Raw genomic sequence first — 25,488 nt, forward strand, 5'->3', positions numbered from 1 at the left:
GAGATGTGTGCTAAATATAAAATATACACCAGGTTTCTGTAGGGAGGCTGAGCTGTGTCAGCACCTTGACGACCTTGCACTATCCACACAGGCCACATAGGCAAGGCTCAACTGCAGGCTGTCCTGGGCCTGGGTGGAATGCCCTGTAATCCTCCAGAACACAGGAAGATAGGCAGTCTCATGAGCTGCCACAAGATCATTCTCAGTCACCTCCCTATCTTGAGGGAGGCTTCCATGAGGCAGTTTCCTCATCCCCGTCCCTCATTCTGGAGAGTCATGGCACTTTCTGCCTGCCCCCCAGTCCCAAGGGAACATCTGCAAGCCATAAAACTGCTTAGCTGCAGCAACAGGCTGCCCCACCATCCACGGTGCATGTCACAAGGCCCCTTCTGCTTCAGTGTTGTCCTGTGGGACAAGGGATGCGGAGAGCTGATACCATTGCTGTTCATGCTCTTGCTGTTGCTATAAGTAATCAATTGTCTGGGTCTCTGTGGGTTTCTGGTTTCTTTACCAGCAGAATCTGTCAGGCTATTTGACAATTTCTAAGACTGTGTTTAAAAAAAAGGAATCTAAAATATTTCATCAATAATTATTTTATTTTGATTATAACAACAAAGGAACAAGACAAACAAATGAAGAAACAAAAACTCATAGACACAGACAATAATTTAGTGGTTACGAGGGTAAGGGGGAGAAGGGGGTGGGAGATGAGGGTAAGGGGGATCAAATATATGGTGATGGAAGGAGAACTGACTCTGGGTGCTGAACACACAATGGGATTTATAGATGACGTATTACAGAATTGTACATCTGAAACCTATGTAACTTTACTAACAATCGTCACCCCAATAAACTTTAATTTAAAAAATATTTTGGATATATTAAGTTAAATAAAATATATTTAAGATCAACTTCACCTGTTATATTTAAGATCAACTTCACCTGTTTATTTTGATTTTTTAATATGGCTCACATTATATTTCTATTGGACAATGCTGTTATAGATTGGTGAGAAAAGAAAAATTTGTGGTATGCAAGAAGGACTGACAGTTTTATTTAGCCAGAAAACGGCATTTGTAAAAACTATCACCACCCATTCACCAGGGATATATAGGTATGTATATATATATATATCCTTAATATAAGTCTAAGTGAGGGCTAGACATATAAATTGAATAAATGTAACTTTATGGAAACTCACTGCATTGTCCTTTTTTACATATTGCTCCAGGGTGGTACAAAATTCCCCAGACTGATGAGGATGGTGCTGAAGAACCATTGCCATAAAGAGCTCATCCCGTGATGGGATAACTAGCTAATTTGTGTGAAGCCTTAAGAGGCAACCACTCCAGGTAACTGTGGTGGATGCAGCTGGTGGGGTGTCTTTTTGGTCCAGTAGGTGTTGGACCAGGGAAGGATGTGTGATATCAAAGAGTATAACCAGAGGAACCAAAGTGAACAAATACAAATTTATTCTTTTCAAAGCAATCCAAGGGAAAGAGGACAAGCACCACAGTGAGTGGCAATGAAAGTTAACCAGTTTGTTTCCAGCCTTGCCCCTTACTCCCAGACATCTAGACCTTATTTACCACCCTTACCACCTCTTTGGAATCCCTTCTCCAGCTCCCATCCTTGTGACCAGTTCTTGCAGCCAGCAAGCAGCAAAGTGGGCTTCAGTCTGGCCTCAATACTGCCCTGGGGACAGCAAGGACATTCAGCAGGTCCCTTCCCCCCAAATGCAGCAGCTGCGGGAGGAGATGGAGGCTGGGAGCCGAGCCCTGGCCTGGAGCCTCTCCTTCTCCCGCAGCAGCGTTGGTGTTAAGAGTAAGAAGGAGCTGAAGTATTCCTTTGTTCCCAGGGCTGGATTTTGGCAGGGAGGCCCAGAGATACAGGTGCCTCACTGAACAGCTAAGTAAGTCTCCATAACCCTAGAGCAAAGCCCCCAGTTTCTCTCTTGGGCTGCTCCTCTTAAGACAGCTACTTTCTTGGTTATCTATCACATATGTCAAAGGAAGTTTGATGAGCTTCTTGGCCTGAAATGTTCTCAGAAGCCATAAGTCTGCCAGTGAGAATGTGTGTTGAAGGAACACTAGCCTGAAGGTGGATATGGAGCCTAGATCCCAAACACACACCTCAGGCAGTCCGGGCATTCCTTAAAATGAGTCTGGAGGCAAAACATCTCCCAGGATTGGCCTCTGTCTGCCCCCAGGGTTTCTCATTACTGCAGGTCTGCCAGCCCAGTTCCTGGAGCACGAGAACTCAAAGTTTTCTGTGCAAGAAAATATTTTCAAACTTTGAGCCTTGAAGGAAATGGGTACTTGAGAGCCCAGATTTCAGCCTTTCCATTCTGGAGGGAAGGGCACATGTCCTCCTGGGCAGGGCCCTCCCTAGGAAACCATACAGCCAGTCAGCCTCCCCTAACAATTTCCCACTCAACATGACTCCACTCCGCTCTCGCTTTAAGCAGAGGCACTCTCATAATGGCTTTTCGGCCTCCATCAGATTCTGCCGAGAATAAATCACCTATCAATGCTGACTGTTCCCTAACAGTTTGACAACAACCTCAGCAAACACATTCTTTATCACAGATGCTAACCCCACAAGTCTGAGGTTTTCCTCAGGTTGCCTACCCAGCAACTCCCCTCACCATACTTCCAGTACAAGGCCATAAACTGCACAGCATCACACACGAGGCCTCTCGGAGACACGACACATAACAGATGCCAAACAACATACGACACACCTCAGTCAATCCCACCCTGATTTCACAGTGTGCAAGGATCCATTTACCAGTGCCTGACTGTGGCAGGCAAACTGCCCGCACATACTGCAGTGACTGTCACTGCACACTTGAGTGACATACAAGCATACCTCGAGATATTTCAGGTTCGGTTCCAGAACACCACAATAAAGGGAGTTGCAATCTTTTGGCTGGTGGAGAGTATTGCCTTCAATTTGTAAAACACGCAACATCTGTGAAGCGCAGTAAAGCGCAGTACAACAAAAGGAGGTATGCCTGTGCTCACCCCGGGCATTAAGGTAAACACAGGACCGCAAAATGTCTGTGACCGTGTTAATGGGAATTCAACTCTTGACCTGCTGCTTCGGTCCACCTACAGCACAAATCCTACATAACAAAATCTGCATCTTTCCTCCCATGCCTGGCCCACTGCAGTTGCCACAGGCCCTCAGCAGCCTAAGATCTCTTGAGTAAAGTGGAGGTTACAGAAAGGATTTTCCAGGACTTCCCTGGTAAAAGATTGTTTCATAACATCTACCCTCCTAAGGCTTAAGCAGGCATGCCTCAAAGACTCTGAGCTCTCTGTTCTATAGCAAATTTCTTCTATCCTATTCCTGCCCCCAATCTAGGCCCCTACGGATACAGCCTCCCCCCACTCACAGGCAGCTGCCCCAGCTGTGCGCCTGATCCCTAACATCTGCTCATCATACATCCAGATACCCAAGTGTTCCTGCCAGAGACCCCGTGAGCACTAAGGCACGTGTTGTGAGGAGGTCTGACACGCTGGACCTATGGCTTAGTGCCCCCTGGTGCTTCTAGAAGGAGGCAATCCAGGCTTTTGGACCCAAGCTGCTGCCCTCCCTCCCCTGTAGCAGATAAATCTAGTTTCCCAGCAATTCTACCCACTGGCCCACTGCTTCATTAAAACACAGCACCCCGACCACCTCACACCCTCCTGACCTCAGTGGCAACCGCAGCTTTCTTTATGGCCCTGAGCCAGACTTAAGAACTGGAATGGGGTAGAAGATGTACTCTGTGTATTAGCCTGGCAAAGGCTAATAATAAAAGCCTATTTCTTCCTTCTTTTCTGTATGGGGTGAGTCAAGCCTTGATTTGCTCTATTTTTGTACCTGAACCATTGTTTAGGGAGCCCAGGAAAATTCATCCAAGGCCCAGGTCTCAAGGGAACAGGATTTGGAGTGAGTGAAGAGAAGAGAGTGACTCTTCCTGTTTGATTTCTCTGTGGCCATAGGCTTTGGTTTTGAAGACAGCTCACCCCAAACATGAATGGAGAGACATCCCAAGGGAGCAGCCAGGACGCATCTATCTGTTCAACCAGAGGCTTGGGCTAACAAAGAGCAAGGCAGAACATTAGTACTTCAAGAGCTATTAGAATTTAACGTGTGAGTGAGGCCAGGGGAGTACTAGTGGACAGTAGATATGTAGGATAGAAATGTATGTATATAAACTTAGGCAAATGAAGTCAGTTGCAGGGGTCTAGGTTATAAAGCTTTTGATAGAAAGCTGCCTAAGTGGGCTCTGACTCTGTTCAAAGTTCCCAAGCCCACGCCCTCCTCCACCTGCTATCTACTCGGAACAGTTTCTGGAGAAAGGGATCATGGTATATGTTGCTTAGGAAGCGTTAGTGCAGTTTGAGGGTTGGGTTCACCTTCCAGAGTTAGAGAGGACAGTTTTACACACAAAAAGACCCTGCTGTTGCCTGGGTGGAAAGTGGCCAGTGGCTCCTAGGAAGGGGCTGCTATTCAGGGTGGCCTGCTGCACCTGCCTTATGATCAGCTAGGGACAATCAGCTACCTCCTCCAATTCAATCTAAAAGGAACAAAGGTCACGCCCTGTTTCTAAAAGAAGCAAGGGGGTTGGGCAGTCACACTCCTCCAGGTTAGTGGGTGGCTTTCCCTCTTCATCCAAGGAAATACCCCCTTGCTAAGCAAGCAGCTGGCCCTCCCCCAGGGCTGGAGCACAGACTTAGAAGAGACAAGGGGCTTCAGCTAATCTCTCAGGATGCTGAGGTCCTCAGGAAAGAGGAGGATCAGGGGGAAAAAATCTAAGCTCATAAGTATTCCTTTGACGTTTCCAAATGTAAAGTGGGAATAGAAATCAGAATGAACTGTTCTCGCCTTGAGGACGGTCTGCCAGGGACTGAGGCAGAGGAACTGAAGATATTCGAGGATGAAACAACATCTGGGTAGCATCAGGATGGCTAGAGATATGCCCTCGAGCTGAAGCAACGTGACACATGCTGCCCAGATTTCAGGGGCACGTTGCTGGAGAGGGTGTGTCTCGGGGATACCCTTTTACCTCCCTGAGTTGGGCCAGAGAGTCGGGCTAACTCCTATGGATTCATAATGCTGGAACCCTGGGGTCATTAGGCTTCCCAATCGCACGATTCCATGAAGAAGGAAAGGCGCCAGCGGGCACTGCTTAGCTCCGCAAGGCAGCTTCCCTGCTCCCCGTCTGAATAGCCTCCAAGTGCTATTCGCCTGGGCTGCAGCAGAAGCGCACTTGAGGGATTGGTCTCAAACTTGAGGATTGAAGGGCACATTTCTAGAGTCAGAGGAAACATGCCTCTCCCTCCCCTGGCATTTGTGTCTCCCCTGGGCCCCACACACCCACCTCACATACCACCAGATCCCTGCTGCGGCTCAGAGCCCAAATAACTCTGGCTGAGAATTGTGGAGCCAGTGGGGACTGGAAAGGTTGGGTGAAGGCTGAGGGAAGTCTTTGACCAGAACTGGGAGAGGACTATGGGTGACAGGATGGGGCTCTGGCTCCATCAAGAGGCCAGCAGGGTGCTGGCAGTCACATCAGAGCTTCGCACACTGGGGAAGGCATGGCGGAGTTTCTCCATGATGTCCTCCAAGCACAGGCTAACGTCTTGGCTCTTTGACCCCACATCATCTGCATTGGAAGAGAGAAATTTGGGGAGAGAACTACAGGTTCCCGGATGAGGCCATGGGGCCGAGGTAGGATGTGGCCAGCTGAAGGGCAAACCCACAGCATTTGTGTCTTCCCAGCACAATGTGTAGGGAAGGGAAGGTGCTCAATGTACATGTATAGAATAAACAAATGAATGAATCAGTCAATAAGCCGATCATGCCTGACACTAAGCTCAAAGCCACGAGGAGAAACGAGTCCCAGCCCTAGCAGGACCTTAGGCAGGAGATCTGGGGCAGGACAAAGCATGGAGGAAGGGGCTGGGAAGGGCTGGGGGAACTCACCTGCAGCCTCAGTGTCTGGAGTAGTCCGTCCTTTGTCCTGGGGGTGACTGCCTTCCGACTGCTGTGGAGATGAAACTAGGGACGAGCCTGCAGAGCCATTGCCATCTGATTCGGTGGGTGGCTAGCAAGAGGTAATGCATGACTTAAGTGGTTTTGCCTTCCAGACCTTGCTTTGACAGAATCCTGAGCTTAAAAGGGGCCTTAGATATCCCAGGCCCATCCCTTTGCCCTTGGACTTTAAGACACTTTGGCAGTGCCTCAAACAGTGGCTTCCCCTTTAAGGAAATCTTCTTAGACTACTCAATTACCGATTACTTTCTTCCTTCAACAACATATGTCAGAGTCTCCTGGTTCTTATAAGAATGGTCTTATAAGATTTGCACCTAAAGGTCTCTTGTTGTCATTTCAGCTATAATTAAACTATTTAGAACCCAATTCTCTCTGGAAATGTAGAATTGCACACTTGATCTTCAGTTCACGACACATCACATGTTAGACACCTCCAGGCATCTAGAGGCCATCCCTTGGAGAATCTGGGGAAGAGGCAGGGGTGGCCTCACCTGGTATGTACAATGACAATAATAGGTAACTTTTATGAAGTGTTTACTATATTCCTGGCATCGTGCTAAGTTCTTTAAATGCATTATCTCATTTATGTTCACCACAATTCCATGAGGTTGGTATGTTATCTCTGTCTGGCAGGTGAGGGTACAGGGACTTAGTAAAACTAAATAACTTTCCTAACACCCCACAGCCACTAATTGGCAGAGGCACATTCAAACCGAGGGCTGTCTGACCCCAGAGCTACACTACATCACGTACACTACCTCTTAAAGAAGAAAGGGACAAAAAGTAACAAGAGCTCCCTTCACAGCAAAAATCTTTGTCTTGTGAAGCATGTCCAAACCTGCTTCTTTCCAGCAAACATCATAACAGCAAAATGAAAGTTCTGGATGAGTCTTTGAACTTTGTTCTTTAAATACTGGGTTCAAATGGGTTGTGGGGATGTGAGCCCTCAGAAGGCCTCCCTCTGCCCCAGGCCCCACAATGGCTTGAGAGTAACGCACGAGGGCGGAGTGGAAGCTAAGTGGAAGAGAACTGGCCCAGCAGTGAGACCTACCAGCCCCTTCCTTCCCACCCTTCCCCAACTACCAGCCCAGTTCTCTTCAGAAGGTCATCTAACAGCCACTGCCAAGGAGCTCTTTCTTCCCTCCCTGTTGCCACACTCTCCGGCTCCCCATCTCTCCACCCTGTGCTCGGGAGCTCCTCTTGTCCTCCCTCTGGCTCCAGCCTTACCTGCAGAAGCAGCTCCCTTAAGCGCTGCAGCTGGGATTCTAGCTGCTTGTTGTGGTCTTCAAGGATCTGCATGCGTGTCTCCAGGCGGCTCTTGTGCTGCCGAAGGATCCGGGCCTCGGCCAGAAGCTCTTCATTGCGGTGGTCCTGTGACACCTCAATAGAGCCCTCGGCCAGGGTGGGTGCCTCAGCAGCCTCCTCATGCTGCCACTTCAGGCGTCTCAGCTCTCCCTGGAGAATCCTGCCAAGGGCAGGGAAGCCAAGCCTCATGGCCGTAACGAGGTGTTGACTGTCCAGGTCCCAGCTGCCCCTTCATATCTAAGTGTGAGGGATCCCTTTGCTCTCCCAACCCCATCCCCACCTCAGCCGGCTTCTTGCTTGAATGGCCATATCCACTTCCTCTCCAGCACATATGTCATTTACTCTGCCATTATTGGGCTTCAGAGCAGAGAGAGTTGACATTTCATATAACAAACGCCTCTGGGCTTTGAAGAGCTGCCTCAGGGATTAATTCTGACCTTAAAATCAGGCAGAAACACAGTCTGCAAATAAAGGAGGCATGAGGGCTACGGACTCAACCACTCCGTTTAAAGATTTTTAGATTCCAGAGGAAGACATAACATAAACAAAAGATCTCCCATCTTGCTTCTTCTGCCAACTACCCACTTCTTTGGCCTACTTTGAACACCCATGTTGAGTCATCAAGAAAACAGATTCCAAAGAGATGGTCTACTTTGGCGGACAATACTGTTTTCTTTTTTGCAAGACAATTACTCTCTCCGCAATGGTTCATAGGGCCCGCCACTGCTGCTCTAATGCTGTGCTTCTCATGCTATCCATAGGATAGCCAGTACCGGGGGGATCACTTCATGAGGTATAGAAATGTCTAACACCGTGCCGTACACCTGAAACTAATATAACATTGTATGTTAACTGTAATTGAAAAACATTAAAACAAAAACATAAACAAAAACAAAAACAAGAAACTATCCATAGTGAAAACCCAGGGGGATTTTTCAATCCACTGTGGACCCATACGTGGTGTAAATGTGCATAGCTAGCACACAGCTCACGCCACGTATGACTTGCCACATAAGTTCAACAACACTCAAGCTGGTCTACACCCTATTCAATGAAAACAAGTCCATTAATTATGTGCTGGGATGTCATGGCTATAAAAGTTTCTAAAAGCTTACTATTTCTGTATTTATCTTGTCTTGAACCAGTAACAGACACCTCACGGACTGTCCCTGTTCCAAGGATTTGCTACTCTAAGCACAGTCTGTGGGCCAGCGGCATGGGCATGTCCTGGGAGCTGGTTAGAAATGCAGGAACTCTGGCCCCACCCCAAACCTCTGAATCAAAATCTGCATCTTGGAGAGCTCCCCAAGTGACTTGCATGCTCACTAAGTTTGAGAAGCACGCTTCTCAGCGATACTGCAGATCCTACTACATGCCCCCAAAGTGGCTTGGACACTCCTCAGGACGCTGCTGCCACCGGTACTTTATAGAGATTAATGCCATCCCTGTCATTGTCACGTTCCCTCTTCCAGTCCTCAAAGGGGCTATGCAGTGTCACCTTCCTCTTCTTTTATTACTTTCAGTAAGTGCTAAGTATCTCTTTCCAGTCCAACCCTGAAAGTTCCTTGAAGGCAGAGACATGTATGCTCTTCTGTATTCATCTGGTTTGCATTGTTTCTGTTCGCATCTAGTGGGTACTTGGAAATATTTGGGTTGAGTCAAAAAGATATAAATAATTACTAGAATAGCTAGCATTTCTTAAACGCTTACTGTAAGCCAGACACTGGCCAGCACATTATATGCCTGATCATTTGATCTTCCCAAGCGCCCCTAGGAGGGAGGTACTACGTATTATCACCATCCCCATTTTACAGATGAGGAAATAGAGGGGCACAGAATATAAGGAACTTGTTCAAGGCCACAGAGCTAGGATGTGGAAGTGCCAGGACTTGAATTCAAGCTGTCTAACTCTAGAACCTGCACCGATCTGTGCCGTCGCCATACCCACCGATTCTCATCCTCTAAGTGGGCCAGGATCTTCTCTAGGTCTCCCTTCCTTTCTGTGACCACGCTGCATGGAGACTGTTGTCCGAAGCCTGGCTCCCAGTCTGTAATGGGACTGGAGTGCCGTAGGAGGTACTGGTCCTCGTCTCTGCATGGGTGTGGGGAGAGGAAAGGAGGTGGGCAGGCATTGAACCGAGAAACAGCTCAGGACATGAGTTCTCAGCTCCCAGCTCAGGCCTCAGGAGAATCCTCCACCTCAGGCTGGAGGATTCACTTCTAAGTCATGTAGAGAAGGAAAGGCCATATAGTCAGCCTTAAGAGGGATGAAAGTGTTCAAAAGTAGCAGAGGTCCTGGTTGGGGGTCATAGGAGAGAGGGTTTCCAGGATGCTGGGGCTTCTGGGTTCTACTCCAGGCCCCTGGGAAGCAATGAGCAAATCCCTTTCTATTCCGTGCTGCTCCCCAGTCCACCTACCCTTCACTTCCCCAGCCCCGGGGCTCACTGCCTGCCTGAGGCCCAGTCAGGGCCAGACTGGTGCCAGGAGCCAGCAGCTCCTAGGTCCTCTGAGCAGGCCAGGTACTTCCCTAGAGATGAGGGCCCCTTCTTGGGGCTACAGTACCACGGAGTCTCTCTGGCCACACTTCAGTCAAGCCCCTGGTGTCTCCCCAGGGTTGGGGTGGCACTAGATGGGGCTTGGCACCCTGAGCACAAGCTAATAGCTCATTGACGCAACTTTACACGCGAGCATGTTCTTCTTCCCTCAAAGCTGGGCATCGAGGGATGGGAGCCTGCAGCAGGAGGGGATCGGGGCGGAGGGCAGGGAGACAGTGCACTGTTCATTCCGCACGTCAGCAGATAGACGGCAGACCGTTTCCCTCACTAAACACCGTGCCCAGAAAGTAGCCTTCCCTCCTTAGGGCATCGAGGACCCTAGCCACCACACCCGCACCCCTGGAGGCTGTACCCTCTCCAAACAGTGGCAGAGGGATCCTAAAGAGAGCTATTCCTGGAAAAGAAGCAGCTGTGAAAACTCACATGCTGTCATCTGGGGACAGGCTGTCATTAAAGAAGGAGCAATTCTGACTCTCCATCTCAGCAAGCCTGGGAAGAAAGAGCAGGAACAGAAGGGAAAATAGGATGTGGGGCCTGCTTTTATTGCAAGGACCCTAATCCCACAATAGGATCATCGGTTTGGGGGGGGGCCTGCCCCAACCACCCTTCAGTGTTAGGCCTCACTGGCTGCCACATACCCCACTGTGCACATCCCCCTGGCTCTCTCTCCAGTCTCTTTGCCACAACTGAAAACCTCTTCCCCATGACACTACTTACAATCCCTCTCCCCCAAACCTCATGGTACCTGCTGGCAAAATGCTCAATGCGGGAGTGTGTGTCAGCATGTGGCAACCTCGGGGAAGAAGCCGGCCTAGAAGAAAGCAGCAAAGACAGAGGACCAAAGACTGGGCAGCCTGTTTCCTCACCACCACCCTCCCTGTCCCCTGCCACCAAATGAGGGAGAAGGGCAAGAGCTGATGGGAACAGGACATAGAGACTAGATTTACAGGGTCTATTTCTCAGGCCAGGTTCCTGGTCACACCCAGGGTGAAGTGCCCTGGAACAGCCCCCCAGCCCGTGGGAGGGGGCCCCTTTACATCCCCTGGGCACAGCGAGGCTGCCCACAGCCCGCGCCCAGACACTGGTACTCACGTCTCACTGTAGTCAGACTCCAGCACTGACTGCACAGGCAGATAACCTCGCTGAGGGTGTTTGCTGAAATAATGCTTTGAGCGGAATTTGTTCTTTAAGGTTGTGGCAAAGTCCCTCATGTTCTCACTGGATGTGGTCTGAGGGGAGACACGGTAGGGGGACTTACCTTAATGGCTTCGGGATATGCTGGCGGAGGTGTGGCTGCTCCCCTAGGGCAGGGAATGGGAGTGGTAATCCACTCTTGTCCATGCCTACCTCACCCTGCTCCTAGAGAAAGGTCTAGAAGGACACATGCCAAACTGTGAACATCGGCTGCCTCTGAGAAGTTGGACAGGAGGGGTGTGGGCCAGGCTGAGGACAGAGGAGGACTTTCATTTCATACTTTAAACACCTATATATAATGGGATCTTTTACAATGAGCTCATATTAGTGAATTGAAAAAAAAAATCATTATATAAATTCTAGGGATGTAGAAGATGAGCAGGAGATAGAGGATTACCAGTCTACCATCTTGAGCCAGTCTCCTGTGACTTTTATAACGTTTACTTGAAAATGATAATAAAAGAAAAATAAAGGACAAGGCCCCTGCTCCCACCAGGTCACACATGCTTCTGTGCCGACAGAATTTGGAGAAGGTATGACAGTTTGGAGGGATGGATGGTGAAGAAACAGGCTGAAAGATGGGGTGGTAAAATGGGAAAGGGCTCACTCAGGCAGCGAAGCCTGAAGCTGTGGATCCTGGCCACAACAGAGGAGAAATTTCTGCGGCTGGAGTTCATGCATGCTGACCAACCTAGATTCAGGGGGCTATGAAGGGCACGGTTTCCAGTGAAAACCAAGTGGCATTGGGGAGCCAGGTAAAGAACACACCCCCTATCCCATCCCAAGAGACACAGTAATCGATGTGAGGACAAACTTTGGTATTGACTAGAACGGATGGAAGCAATGACGACGAAGCAGGTGAAGACCAGGTGACAGGAGCAATATAGGAAACGAGGCCAGAGAAACTAAAGTGAGCAACAGAAGGCTCGTCCCCTGGAACTGCCTTACTCTCTCTATTTTTTTCCTGAAGCTTCTCTCTGCAGGAAAATAGTGAGTGCCTTTTAAATGGTTAAAGGTATCCTGGGCTGCTATAGGCAGCTGCGGCCCCAGTGAGGGGGAAGCTGTGCGGGAGGAACGGAGAGGCCTGAATCCCACAAACTGGTGAATCACCAGGGCCGTTTGGAGAATACTCCCCGGAGGAGAGCGGAATACAGGTAGCCAGTGCGTGGCCAGGTAGATCAAGGGCCCAGAACCTGAGAGCTGCGTCCCCGTCCCGCCTGGCCGGGAGGCTCCGTACCGGGGTGTAATACTCCATGATGGGGTAGTGTAGCTTGTTGCCTTTGCTGGCCCTGCCTGTCAAGAAGCAGGTCTGGCAGATGTCCACGTTAAATTGTTTCAGACTCCGGTACCTTGGGGAGAGGAGAAGTGATAGGATAGACGATCCAATGTACCATAGTGACCTCCCCGTTCCCCTAACATCCAAATATACACACACATTAGAAGACGGTGAGGCACGGAGCCATGACACACTCAACCTCCTGTACATAGCAGTGGCTGAGTCCTCACTACATGACTAGCCTTATTCTAGACCCCATAAGCCCCCATGAAATCACACGCTCGGCCTCCTAGAAGTGTGGGAAATAGCACTGTCCCACAATCTTTTTTTAAAGAAGAAGGGGGAACAGGGGGGGAAGAGCTCATGATAGCAAACAGCTTTCTAAACAAGGCTGGCCCCAAAGGGTCCAGTCTCACAAGTACCAGCACCTACTGGAGAATTTACTCTTCCAATAAAAAGGCTGCTTGTTGTACCGGCCCTGTGCAAACTGGCTAAAAGTTATTTCTAGAAGTTATTTATAATAATAACTCTATTATTACCCAATACAGACTAGCTCTTCAGATTCAGTCCCCAAACTGGGCCAAGCTGCCCAGACCTAGTTGTATAGAATGCTGAAATAGTTAGACTTAGAGAACTCAGAGGATCCAACATCTGCTCCTGGATTACACTAATCAGCTACGTGAACGTGGGTAAGTCACATGCCACCTCCGTGCTTCATTTGCTTATAAAAAGCAGGGTGGTTGTGAAGAGAGTATGCGTTAGTGCTTGAAAAAGCTTTAAAATTGAGCATTTTATGATGAAAGCCAAATTCAGGATAGTGGTTACTTTTGTGGGATGAGGAAGGGAATGTAATCAGGGGAACTTCAAACGTGTCGTAATAAGGTTTTATTTCTTAAGCTCGGTGCTGGGTGCACGCCACAGGGTGCCAGAGCTGGCTCAGACCAGCTCACGAGAGCCAGCTGTTAACATTTCAGGGATTTTCCAAGTCAGTTGTTACATATAGCCATTATTTTAAAAAAATTATATAAATTCATAATTAAGTAAATTATATTGCAAACAAAAGTAATAAACACTCAAAACTCATCACCTCCTAATTATTTTACTATTATCTATGCTCTTGAGGTTGTTTACATCTGTTGGATCCGTATGTTGGAAATATTAATACTATAAGTAGTGTGGAACCACAGCATCTCTTCCTGACCTCCTGGGGGTCGCCAAACACTGGCCACAGTGGGAGTATTTACATCATGGAAATTAGCCAATGCTACAAATTAGGTTTCTTCCTTGCTTTCTGGAGAGTCGGTTGTGAACCACTTGCCAGCATACCATTTGGGACATAGGTGTTGTTAAGTCAGGATGCTGGGGCTTTTGTGTTCTACTTACTGCTCCCTGCGAAATCACGAGCAAATTACTTTTCTTTCTGTGCTGTTCCCTCACCTGGCCCCTCTTGTTTATCCGTTTTTGCAGGTGTAGAATATTTCATAATGCAACTAAAACAAAATATTTCATCATTTCTATTTTTTTTTAAAAAATTAAACGTTCTGCAATAGAAAGGATTACAATGATATATAACAATATACAATAGATTAGGTACAATTATATAATTACGTAATATATTGTTTTGTAGTACGATTTCTGTGCAACACAGACTATTCACTATTATTATCGTTCCATCAGGTATTGTTTTCTCTACCTGAAGCCCTTGATGGGGCACTGCCTACAGATAGAGCACTTGGTCTGATGCTTCACTTGCTCAGCAATGGTGACCCGATGCAGAACGGCCAGCCACACCATGGATTGGGGCTCCAAGTTGACCCATTCCAGGAACTGTGAAGCTTCAATGACTGGCTTCCCAGTGCTCTAGGGAAACAAGAAGCCCAACGGCAATGACTGAGGCCCAAAGTGCTTTGTGCATAGAATGGAAGCCCTCAGAGGAGCAGGAAAACCAGCAAGGTCTGGGTTGGCCTATTCTCCAGAGGTGTCTACCTTCTGCCCTGTCCCAGTAGAGGTGGTGTCCTCTCTGGCAGGACTCTGACCCTAAAAGCCCAGAGAACCTTCTGGACTGTTGTTCCATCCCAACAAACTCCCTTACATATGAGTAGCTCAGGTCAAAAGCTTATCTCTTAGTCCTCCCTCCCTTTTTCCCATCTTCCCTCCCATCATCCCACCCTTCCACCCTCCCCAGTTCCAGACTCACAAAACGGAAGCAACTACGGACACTGGGCTCCACATTGCTGCCTCCGAAGGCTGCCACTTCCCCCAGCTGACGAGGCACTTGAATGGCCTCATGAAGCAGGACTCCAAGGTGGCGTTGGTCACACTGGCTGCCTGAGTTGGCGACTTGGCTGAAGAGGTCTGCTGGCCCCATCATTAGTCGCGGCCAACCCCAGTGCAGGAATGGCCCAAGAATGGTGCGAGGAGAAAGAGCAGAAAAAGAAGACAAGGAAAGAGCACACCGACTTAGCTAATGACTTTTGAAACTGGAATGCCTAGCGGTCCACCCCTGACCTTCAGAAGCCTAGGAGTTCCAAACAGAGCATTCTCTGAGTTCAGAGAGAAAAACTGAGACAGACACAAAGAAAGAGAGCATCACAAAGAGAGGGGGAGAGAGAGATGAAGACACAAAGTGAGCTGTGTGAGTGAGCAGTGCCAGACACAGATATAACACTGTTGGGAAAATAGATTCTCAAGAAGCAAGATGAGGGGGGTTCAGGGGTGCCTGAACATGAGTCACAGTCAGTGCCCTATCCCCTCCTATTCATGTAGCTTATGTAGTCTGATACTGTAATAAGCTCTCAATTATCCACATAAATGGAAAGAAACACTGACTGGATAGTCCAAAAATAGGAGATAATTTTAAGCATCTGATCATCTAAGAATTAGCTCTAAGTGATTGTGGAAAACACTGTGGTACTTATATTTGAATCTGGGCTATATCTGTCCTTTGGGGGAACTCCCCTACCCCACCCCAACCCTGGAAAACCTCCTCCAGAGATTACTGTCTGTCTGCTTCATACCTCACCTAAGGCTTAGAAAACATACAAACGTCGGAGGCAGGGGGCCTGGGTTTTAGTTCTGGTTCCATTGCTGACTAGCCTGTAGAACCTTGGGGAAGTCCTGAACCTCTTTATGCTGCAGTTTCCTTCCTTGTAAATTGAGGATAAATAATCATTGTCCATCCCATCTCGAAGGAATGTTGGGAGAGATAACTAATACAATAGCTAGGGACATGCTCTGAAACATCCCCTTCCATGTAGTTTCCCCAGATAGCTGTCATCTCTCTCCTGCGATCTGACGCAGCACACATCCTTTGCCAGTCCGATTAGCCTAATTAGTATATTGCAAAAGATCCTTTCTGTGTGCTTCTGTCTCCTTCTCTGGACTGTACACCACTTGAGGCAGGGACCCTGTCTAACTGAACCTAGTACTCACCACGTTTAACACAGTTATCAACACACAGTAAGCACTTGATAAGTAATAATGCAGTTGCAGAAAAGTATGAAATGCTGTACAAAAGCTGGGAGGATGGTAATATACACCGGAGAGCTGAAAAGGTACTACACAACAGAGAGGTTAAAAACTACAGAATTCCACATTGTCCACCTCCCAGTAACAGGGATGATTGCACCCTAGCCGTGTAATCACATGGGAAGTCTCCAGTAGAACGTGTGACATGGCTTGAGCTCCAGACGGGGAGAGGGCTAAGCTGGATAGGTCATGGGGGAATTAAACTAGAAAGTCTGAGTCCTGGGTACCCCAGGATGCCAACTCAGATCCTGGTCAAGTAATTACATCAGAGCAAAAGAAACCAAACCCCTTGCAATGACACTGGAAATAATAACAAGCCTTAGGCCTTCGGCTGTTGTGGATTTTTTGTAACAGCGTGGACCAGGAAGCATCACAAGGTAGCCCAAGTGGCCCTCTGCTGAGTCATAAGACCTACCTTCCACTTGGTATACATGCTTCCTCCTCCCGCCACACCTCTCCCTCCACCCGCTTCCACTCCCGACTTTTGCAGTTGTACTCACACTGCAGTTTTTCCTTTACTTCGGTGCCACACAGGCATGCGATGCCAGTCTTAAAAGACAACGCCCGCATCTTTCCACTGCGACTGCTAGGTTTAAAAGAAGAGACTGAGAACGTGAATATATGTAAAGGGTTAACATCGTGGCAGTCATTGCCCTCACAGAGTTGACCCCAGCAGGGCTCTGCGCCAACCATGCCTCAAGCTGAGCGGGCTCAGAGTCCACCATGACAGCAACCCCTTCACACCAGGCGCACTCCAGATGGCCCACTGAATTTCATCCTGGAGGCTGCCAGGGCTGCAAGCCCTTACCTGTCAAAAACATTGAGGAGCCAGTTGAGGCTCATGTCCACACAGAGAGGCACATTGACCAGGATGCCTCGCTCCTCCTCCAGCCGTTCGTACAAGGCAGTCAGGCAGTGAATGACCTCCAGCACATCCATCACATGCTCACTGGCTTGCAGATCATGCTCATTGAAGATCTCCAGAGCTGTGGTTAAAGGTACCAGGTCCACTGGGATGGAAAGAGAGAGGGAGACGATAGAGGCAAAAGAAGAATCCCAGGGGCTAGACAAGGAGGTACGGCCACCAGCTTCACCAAATCTGACTCACCATTTGTAAGTATGATACAAGCTGGCCCTTTACCAAGACACTCATCCCAAGGAGGGGGCGGCAGCAAAGGCCCCCTAAATTAACCCACATGTTTCTATACCCGTATGTTCGTTGACATCAGTTTTAAGAAGATGATGGGATGTGAGTAAACTCATCTCCTGTGTTGTGTCATCTCTCCCATTTTGAATTTCTCTGTCTTTACCCACACTTCAACTGCAAATAGGTTTGTCCACGAACCTTGTTCTGAGATCCTAGACACCAGGTACGAAGGCTCGGGTGTGCCTGGGTAAATATGACATACCCTTTAACAATCCCCAATGCTGAGATCAGCCTAGCCAGATACACCAAGAAGACCGAATGAGCAGTGTCTCTGAGAAAGGCCAGAAGGCACATTATATCTGCAGTCATGTTGTCCCCTAACCACTGGCATTTGCTTCAACAATTCTGCTGCGACATCCAATAACCCCAAGATGGCAAAGAAACACAAACTCCCAGTGGCTCCAAACCATTGGCTAGGATGCTTCCTGCCATAAAATAGTTGCCCTGTTTTCCATGTTGGGTAGGGCAGAAAGGACAAGGAAGAGGATAGCTGTGGGTTAATTGGGAAACAGGTCTGGGGCTCGGAGAGAATGGAAGGGCCCTGGAAGGAGCAGGTTTCCACAGCCAGCATATCCCAGCCTTTGGAGAGTTCCCACCAAGCCAAGCAACAACCGTGGTCATGGTGGGGTGAAAGTGGGAAACATCCAACAAATGAAGAAGAGTAGGAGAGGAATGAAGGCCTTAGGGGAAGCGAACTGGGAGACTTACAGCGCAGTGCCTTCTGGACTCTACGTAGCTTCATGGCAGTGCGGTAGGCTGAGAACTTAATGTTGTTCAGATCAGCTGAAAACAATGGAAAGAGACCCACTCAGATCAGGTAAGGGCAAATTAAAGCCACAGCAGATTGGTAAAAAATAAAAGGCTGACAACGGCAAGTGTCAGTTGTGGATGTGGATGGATGAGAACTGCTGGTGGAAGTGTGGAAGTGTAAATTGATACTATCACCTTGGAACACAATGTGGGATTACTAAAGTTGAATAGACATGTATCCTACAACCCAGCCACATGTATATCCTATTGCAGTGATTTTCAAACGTTTTTTCACAAAGATGCATAGTAAGAAATTCATTTTACATCACGGTCCAATATACATACACTGATGTGTGTACATATAAATAACTGAACCAAATATTTCAGGAAACAATACCTTGCTAGATTTGATAAAGTAAAAACATAAGAAACTTAATATCAAATATGACTCTTGCTAAGGATCTGTTGCACTTTCACATGCTGCAGTCTATTACAATTTTTAAAATGCTTGTCATATCACACTGAAACGTGCACCAGAAGACATGTACAAGAGCTCTTTAGCAGCACTGTTCTGATTAACTCCAAACTAGAAACAACCTAAATGTCCATCGACAGTAAACTAGATGAAGAAACTGTGGTATATACAATGGAACACTCTACAGCAGTGAAAATGAATGAACTACATTCACACACATCCACATGGACAAAATTTGCCACCTAATGGTTAGTCTCTCCTCGTAGCCAAAGACAAGGCACATGAGGGTCACATTCATTACATCCTGGACAGTGTCCTTCCAAGTAGATCTGGTTCACACCTATAAGCATAATTCCCTAATGTGATGGTAAAGTGGTCCAGGGGGAATGTAGAGCCTCCAGTTGAAGGAGGTGTAGATGGGAAATGGAAGAAGACTGCTGGAAAAAGGACAAGGTACTCACTTCTATCCCCACCTGATCGGTGAGTGGGATTCCCTTCCGTTCTTATAGAACAAAGGCAGCTGAATAGATCCCCACCCTATGCAGGAACCCCACATTCTTACCCAGGGTTTGGTATAACTCGGTCATCTTGGGATGGTCCCAGCATGTGGTCTGAGCCTGGTGGCTACAAACAAAAGCATCAATAGTGCCAGGGTTCACAGCACCCCTTCCCCCTACATGCACACACCACTCAGTGATAGGATGGATGAGGATCCTAGGGTGAGCCCCGAAGATCCCAGAGCACAAGGGTTCACCTTTACCCAAGTAAACTCTTGAGCCCTTGAGATGAGTAGGAGGGAAAACTGGACTGGGTGGAGGAATCCCAACAGATAAGGAATGACAGGGACAGGTAGAAAAAAAGGCAGGCAAGGGAGGGTGTGGGCAGGTGACTGACACGCTTCTGAATCAGATGGTCACTCACTTGATATAGTAGGGAACTTTATTGGGTGAAATTGCTCTTTCCCAGGGAACCTGGACAGAGGCTGGGAAGGGAGAAGAGAAAGAGAAAAGAGCTGGCTACTGAAGCTCTTCAGGTCCCTGGTGACTCCCTCCCAAGTAAAGGTCAAGCCCCAAAGGGGATGCCCTACTCATTGCCAGCTCTTAACAGCCCTGAGGGTGGGGCAAAAACTAATGAACACACTTCTCTCCCTGATCTTAGGGCAAGGGAAGGAGGAGAGGTTGTCATTGATATGCTCATGTGCCAGAGACTGGCAAGAGCATGAACAGGAATACCTGCTTTGCCACTCTGACAATCTTCTCCCCGAGCAGGCAGCCCTTTCTATCCATTCAGCTGTAGGCAGCTGGAGTGCTGCTGCGGATATGAAGTGGACCCTACTTTCCTCCTGGGGCTCAAAGCCCTTCCCCCAGGAGGTCAAGCTTGTCGTTCCCGTGGGACAATGGGGCTTGTACTGCCCATTTCTCTCTGCTGAGGAACTCTGGGTTGCCCCTCTCTGCTCCATGTCTTTATCTTCCAGATGTTCCAGGAAAGGCTCAGTTACCTGGCCAACCACCTCATGGTAGTTTCCCTGGGTACAAGAACCTCTGCAGGTATAGCAGTATACCAGTGATTATAACAGCAGTAGTTCTAACTGACATTAACATTTACAGTCCTACTCTGTGTGTGGTACTCTGCGAAATGCTTTGTGTACATGTCTAATTTTCAGATCTTTATATTGCCACCATATCCACTGCTACCACCCTGATCTGACTCACCAGAATCCCTCACCTAGAATATTGCAATATGCTTCCAAACAGGTCTGCCTGCTCCCACTCTAACCCCCCCCAACACTGACTGTTGAAACATAAGTCAGATCCCATCATCCTTCTGCTCAAACCCCTCCAAAGGTTCTGCATTCCATTCAGAATAAAATCCAAAGTTCTTACCCTAGCCTACAAGGCCCTCCGTGCTCTGGCCTCCTGCCTCTACTCTGACCTCCTGCTCTCTCCCCTCCTTGCTCACTTCTGTACTGGCCTCCATTCTGGTCCTCAGGCATGCCGGCCTAAAGGTCCTGGAAGATGCTGTTCCCTCTCCCTGGCGCACCATTCCCTCAGATATGCACATGGCTTGCTCACCTCCTTGAGGTTCCCTGTCCATTGCCGTGCTCTCAGCAAGGCCTTCCTGACCACCCTATTCAGAAGTGCAGTGCCTCCCCCTTAACTCCAGCACTGCCCATTCACGCCTTCCCTGCTTTCCTTTTTTTCCATAGCATTTGTCATCAATTTACCTTATACATGTTTTACTTAATTGTTTATAGTCTGGCTTCCCTCACTAGACTATAAGCTCTATAGGTCTAAAGACTTTTGTTCACGGATATAGCCTCAGTGCCTAGAAGAGTTCCTGGCCCATAGTAGGCCCTCAATAAATATTGTTGGAAAAAATAAAGTCATTTAATTCCCGTAACCCTGTGAGCCAGGTAATATTTTCCCCTCTTTTTCCATGTGGGCAAACTGAGGTTCAGAAAGTTTAAGCTATTTTTTCCAAGCTTGCACAAGTATTAAATCAAGGAGCTGTAACTCAGACCCAGGTCTCTCTGACTTGAGAGCCTGGCCTCTGAGTCACTATAGCATACTGCCTTATCTTTACTGTATCTTGGATTCCAAGGTATTCGGGGCTCCCATTAGGCCCCCAAGGGACAACAGTAGACTCTCTGGGAAAGTGGCTGAGGGTCTGCTAAGTGAAGTCCAGTTTCTCTCACGTACAGGAGAGGAAGTGTTGTGACCCAGGCCCAAAGTCCCGGTGGGCATCCTGCAGCTGCTTAAGCCTCTCGCCAACTGATACCTATGGAAAGAACAGGTAGGAAGTCAGTGGATTCATTCCAGATATTTATGTGGGATGTTCAGGTGCCCCTGGGAGTCTTTGTGAGCTCCCTGATAGGCTGGTTCTTCTCTAGTTCCAGCCCCTCCCACCACATCCAATTGCTAGCCCTCCTGCAGCACTCCTAAGGGTCAGAGAAGAACAGCCCTAATTCCAGGCCACAGGCACTCTTCATCTGCCCCTGTCTACCCTAAGTACCCACATTTAGACGGGTCCCTCTCAGATCTTCATTTCAATCATTCCCTGTAGCTCAGAGGTCGAGAAGCCTGTTCCCTGGCCCCAAATTCTCCATTATTGTCCTCCTATGTAGGTCCCATTTCAATGTCCTTATACTTCCTTTGGGCCCAGAGAAGTTTCCTCCAAGCCTAGTTATATCAAGGCTCTTCCCCATGGCTCATTCCAGGCTCCTCTACCTGAAGCTGTTTCCACCGGATGTTGATCTGCTCCAGGGCCCGGGAATTCTCCATTGACAAGTGTACATCAGAAATGGCAAGCTGATGGGCCAGGTCATTCACCAACTTCACTCCATCTTTCATGGGGGAGAATTCTTCTTTGAATAGCTGTAGAGCCAGGGCCCAAGTCCCACAGTGGACAGAGAGGGAAAGAGGAACCATTAGTCATTCACCGCAACTCCTCCTTCTTCACTCAGAGATTTTGTTTCCATAGCACAACTTAGGTGCTTGCCTACTAGGGCAATAGGACTAAGATGTGGGTAGCCACTGTCCTTATCCTCTTCCTTTCCTAGTCTCAGAAAACACCAGAGAAAGAGAAGATAGTAGGACAGAAGAGACCACAGCTAAACCAGCCCCCAAATCCATCTCATCAACTGGTGGGCTCAGTTGCAGTTTGGGTCAACAATGGAGTCTCATCAGCAGGAACACTGTCAGGGTCTGGAAGGAATTTCAGGTCTCCAGGTGGACTGTAGCCAGGTGAGGGGGCCTGCATACCTTAAGAGTCTGGATGTGGTCAGGGAGTGAATCAATGAAGAGATCCCCGATGGGCTCCCAAGTGGCTCGGACTCCCTCAGCCTGGGTCAGAGTAGTGCTTAATTCCTCCATTGCCCCTTGGATCTCCAACAGCTGCTCCAGAGTGCGCTCGATGTGGCGGTCCTGGTCCACACAGCGGGCTGTCAGCTTCTCCCACAGTTCACTGGCCACTGTCGCCTGCTTCCACACAAAGCGGCTAAGATTCTGGATCCGCTGTCTGGGTGAGGTATCTGCAAGGGCAGGCAGGAAGCCAGGTCAGGCCAACCAGGCAGGGGAATCCCAGGGAAAGACAGAGACAAAGATAACTCTTTGTGAGATGTACATGTTTGCACGCGCATGTGCATGTGTTTGTGCATGCATTTGTATACACACAAATACGTATCTTTCCATGGTTGAGCTTCTTTTGCACATTCCTGTTTTTAAAAAAATTAAACTTTTTATTTTGAGATCATGATACATACACATGCAGTTATAAGACATAATACAGAGATCTCATGTACACCAATGGCAGCATCTTGCAAAGCTATATTACAATACCACAACCAGGATACTGACATCGATGTAGTATATCAATTTGGTTCAGAGTTCTCCAGTTTTACCCATCCTTATCTGTGTGTGTGTGTGTGTGTGTGTGTGTGTGTGTATTTACATCTACGAGATTTTATCACATGTGTAGGTTCACACACATACACTACTACCATAGTCAAGAGATCATGTTGTTATTTTCTGTTTATTATATCATGAGGATTTCCTCACATTCTTAAAAAATGGCAACGTAAATAGTGAGTAAAATATTTTAAGAGGCACCGTGAGGCAAATCATCCACAGTCCTATTCACATGACCCTGGAAAGTGTTTCGCATCAGTGTCTGCTGCCCACTTCCATCTAAAGAAGGGATGCATTTTATGAAGGCCCAGCTCAGGAGAAATTAGTATAACTTGCCAAGCTTTTTCACTTAGGCTCCTAAACTGTAGGTTTCCTCTTCCTCCTTCAGACCTCCCCACAGAAGTAGATTCAGAACCCTAAAACTCCAGGCTACTCAGAACTGTCCTGGTCTCTCTTGAGCTTGTTCTATCTCAGGTCCATCGGGCAGTAAATTGAGGATTAGCCTCCTTCTGAGGGGCTCAAGGTAAATGAGAGGTTCAACAGCATTAACAAAGGACTCAATTAATGCAGGTCCTCCTGAGCTATTCATAGCCAATCTCAGAGGGTCTCCCCCGTCCCAGGCTCTGTTCTCTTTGCTTTTTCTTGTAGTATGAATCTTGCTGCTCTCCAACTACGGACTTCTAGGATAAAACTATCCTCCTAGATAACAGCTGAGAAAATTAGTTTGGGGAGGGCAAGAAGCTGTTTAGCAGTTCATAGTTCAAGAAGAAGGGGGGAGAAAGGAAGACCACCCACCTTTGCTCTCCAAAGGAGGCTCGTCTAATTCCTCAAATGGGTGCTGGGACAGGAAGGCCTGTGCTGACTCCAGCACAGAGTAGATGTAGGTGCCCCGAGACTTGACATCTTCCATAAAGGCCTGTGAAGTTTACCAACATGGTCAAGAGGGAAGGAAAGTCTTTCAGTCACTTTAAATTCTATCCTGCAACTGACAACCTTTCTTTTCCTCAGAGTAACTTGATCCTTTGGCATCATCATGTATCTTTGGGCTACCCAGACAAAAAGAGGTGCAAGTCTCCCTACAGGAACTGGAACATCTATGTAGTATCAAATGGGTCTGTCTATGCCACAGGGTAGAGAGAAATGTGGAGATTTGGGGCTGGGTATCTTGGTTCTCCGCAAGAACACACAATGTAATACATATATATGATGCATTACAGAATTGCACACTTGAAACCTATGTAATTTTACTAACTATTGTCACCCCAACAAATTGTAATTTAAGAAAAAGACTCAGAAAGTCCCCTGTAAGGGGCTTAGAGAAATCAAAATGAGAATGGGCAGGATTTATATTAAAATTGTAATTAAATTTTTGTTGAAATATACATAGAGAAAAGTACACAAATCAAAAGTGTACAAGCTCAGTGAATTTCCATAAAGTGATTCCATCTGTGCAACCAGTACTGAGATCAAGAAACAGAACTCCACCAGCATCCCAGAAAGCCCCTCATGGCGCCTCTCCAGGTAACTAGTATCTTGACTTGTAATACCACTGATTAGTTTTTCCATTTTTGAACTTTATATAAATGGAATCGTACAGTATACACTCTTTTTGTATCTGTTTTTCACTCAACATACTATGTTTAAGATTCATCCATGCTGTGGCACACAATTATAGTTTATTTTCTTGCTGTATTGTATTCCATTCTGTATGATTCTTAATTGAGATATAATTTATATATAACACTGTATAAGTTTGAGATATACAACATATTCATTTGATACATTTATATTGCAATATGATTGTCATTATAGTGTTAGCTAACATTTCTGTCATGTCACATAATTATCATTTCTTCTGACACATTCTGTAATTTATATTTAAGAAACATGTTTTTATTTTCTGTTTATAGAGGTAATATATGTCACAGTAATCTTAGAAATTTCAGAAAAGTATGAAGAAAATTAAAAAGAACTCTAATTTTATCACCTAGAGTTAACCATTGTGAATATTTTGATATAGCTACTTCTTAGGTTTTATGTGTATACAAACATCGGTACAGATTTTTTTACAATTGAAATCCACCTGTATTTGGTTTTGTATCCTGCGTTTCTTAAGTTAATATTATATCATGTTCATTTTCCCATGTCCCCATTAAAAATCAGGGCAGGACTTTAAGGGATGCCAATATTTGACAGAGGAATAGAGAGGCTTGCCTTTCTCTGTGGAGTGCTATCCATAGATCAGTAGGACAGCATATGGCTTCCTGTTTACTTTAAGTATCTCAGCAGAGACTGGGTGCCCGTCTGTGAATGTACGGCAGAAGCGATGCTTTCCTGATTGAGAGACTCCACACCACAGCCTCCATAGTTCTAACCTACCGCATGTGTCTCCTTCTCGTGTTGCACCAGCGCCACATCCCCTTGTAGGGGCAGCTGAGCTGACAGTTCCTCATCCTTTTGGCTGAGCCAGTCAATAATCTCTTGGAGAGGGAGCTGAAGCTTTCCACTGTGGTCTGAGAAGGCCTCTAGGCGAGCGCTGCACACAATGGGTAAGACCAGTGATTTTCAATTTTTTTTTAAGTGGTAAAACATTTTTTTCCAAACAAGTACTTATGTGGAACATTAATATACAAAACAGATTAAAGAGGAGCTGCTCTGGTTGAAATGGGAGAAGGTCCAGAGCCCTCCCTCTTACCCGCCCACAGAGGCACCTCCATATGGAGCTCAGCGCTAAAACCAATGAG

At 47.4% G+C, this 25,488-nt stretch overlaps 1 protein-coding gene across 5 annotated transcripts in view; it reads right to left on the reverse strand.

Moving 5' to 3' along the window:
- Positions 1-1,450: 1,450 nt before the first annotated feature.
- Positions 1,451-25,488, reverse strand: part of DRP2 (dystrophin related protein 2) — a 40,390-nt gene continuing 16,352 nt past the window's right edge. For 4 of the 5 annotated variants that reach the window (XM_081042612.1, XM_081042613.1, XM_081042616.1 and 1 more), the window contains 20 exons: positions 25,124-25,280; positions 23,540-23,660; positions 22,100-22,368; positions 21,566-21,712; positions 21,038-21,116; positions 19,260-19,320; positions 18,901-18,962; positions 17,822-17,896; positions 16,715-16,916; positions 16,407-16,492; positions 14,576-14,733; positions 14,072-14,238; positions 12,340-12,451; positions 11,001-11,137; positions 10,654-10,719; positions 10,332-10,397; positions 9,302-9,445; positions 7,276-7,513; positions 5,980-6,100; positions 1,451-5,659 (listed from right to left, as the gene is read on the reverse strand). In XM_081042612.1, coding sequence (XP_080898738.1) covers positions 5,535-5,659; positions 5,980-6,100; positions 7,276-7,513; positions 9,302-9,445; positions 10,332-10,397; positions 10,654-10,719; positions 11,001-11,137; positions 12,340-12,451; positions 14,072-14,238; positions 14,576-14,733; positions 16,407-16,492; positions 16,715-16,916; positions 17,822-17,896; positions 18,901-18,962; positions 19,260-19,320; positions 21,038-21,116; positions 21,566-21,712; positions 22,100-22,368; positions 23,540-23,660; positions 25,124-25,280 — 2,593 coding nt within the window. In that variant the 3' untranslated portion in view covers positions 1,451-5,534. The remainder of the gene's footprint in view (positions 5,660-5,979; positions 6,101-7,275; positions 7,514-9,301; positions 9,446-10,331; positions 10,398-10,653; positions 10,720-11,000; positions 11,138-12,339; positions 12,452-14,071; positions 14,239-14,575; positions 14,734-16,406; positions 16,493-16,714; positions 16,917-17,821; positions 17,897-18,900; positions 18,963-19,259; positions 19,321-21,037; positions 21,117-21,565; positions 21,713-22,099; positions 22,369-23,539; positions 23,661-25,123; positions 25,281-25,488) is intronic. The other variant, XM_081042614.1, reaches the window with a different exon arrangement.

Source organism: Rhinolophus hipposideros, assembly GCF_964194185.1.
Source record: "Rhinolophus hipposideros genome assembly, chromosome: X".
Taxonomy (NCBI): domain Eukaryota; kingdom Metazoa; phylum Chordata; class Mammalia; order Chiroptera; family Rhinolophidae; genus Rhinolophus; species Rhinolophus hipposideros.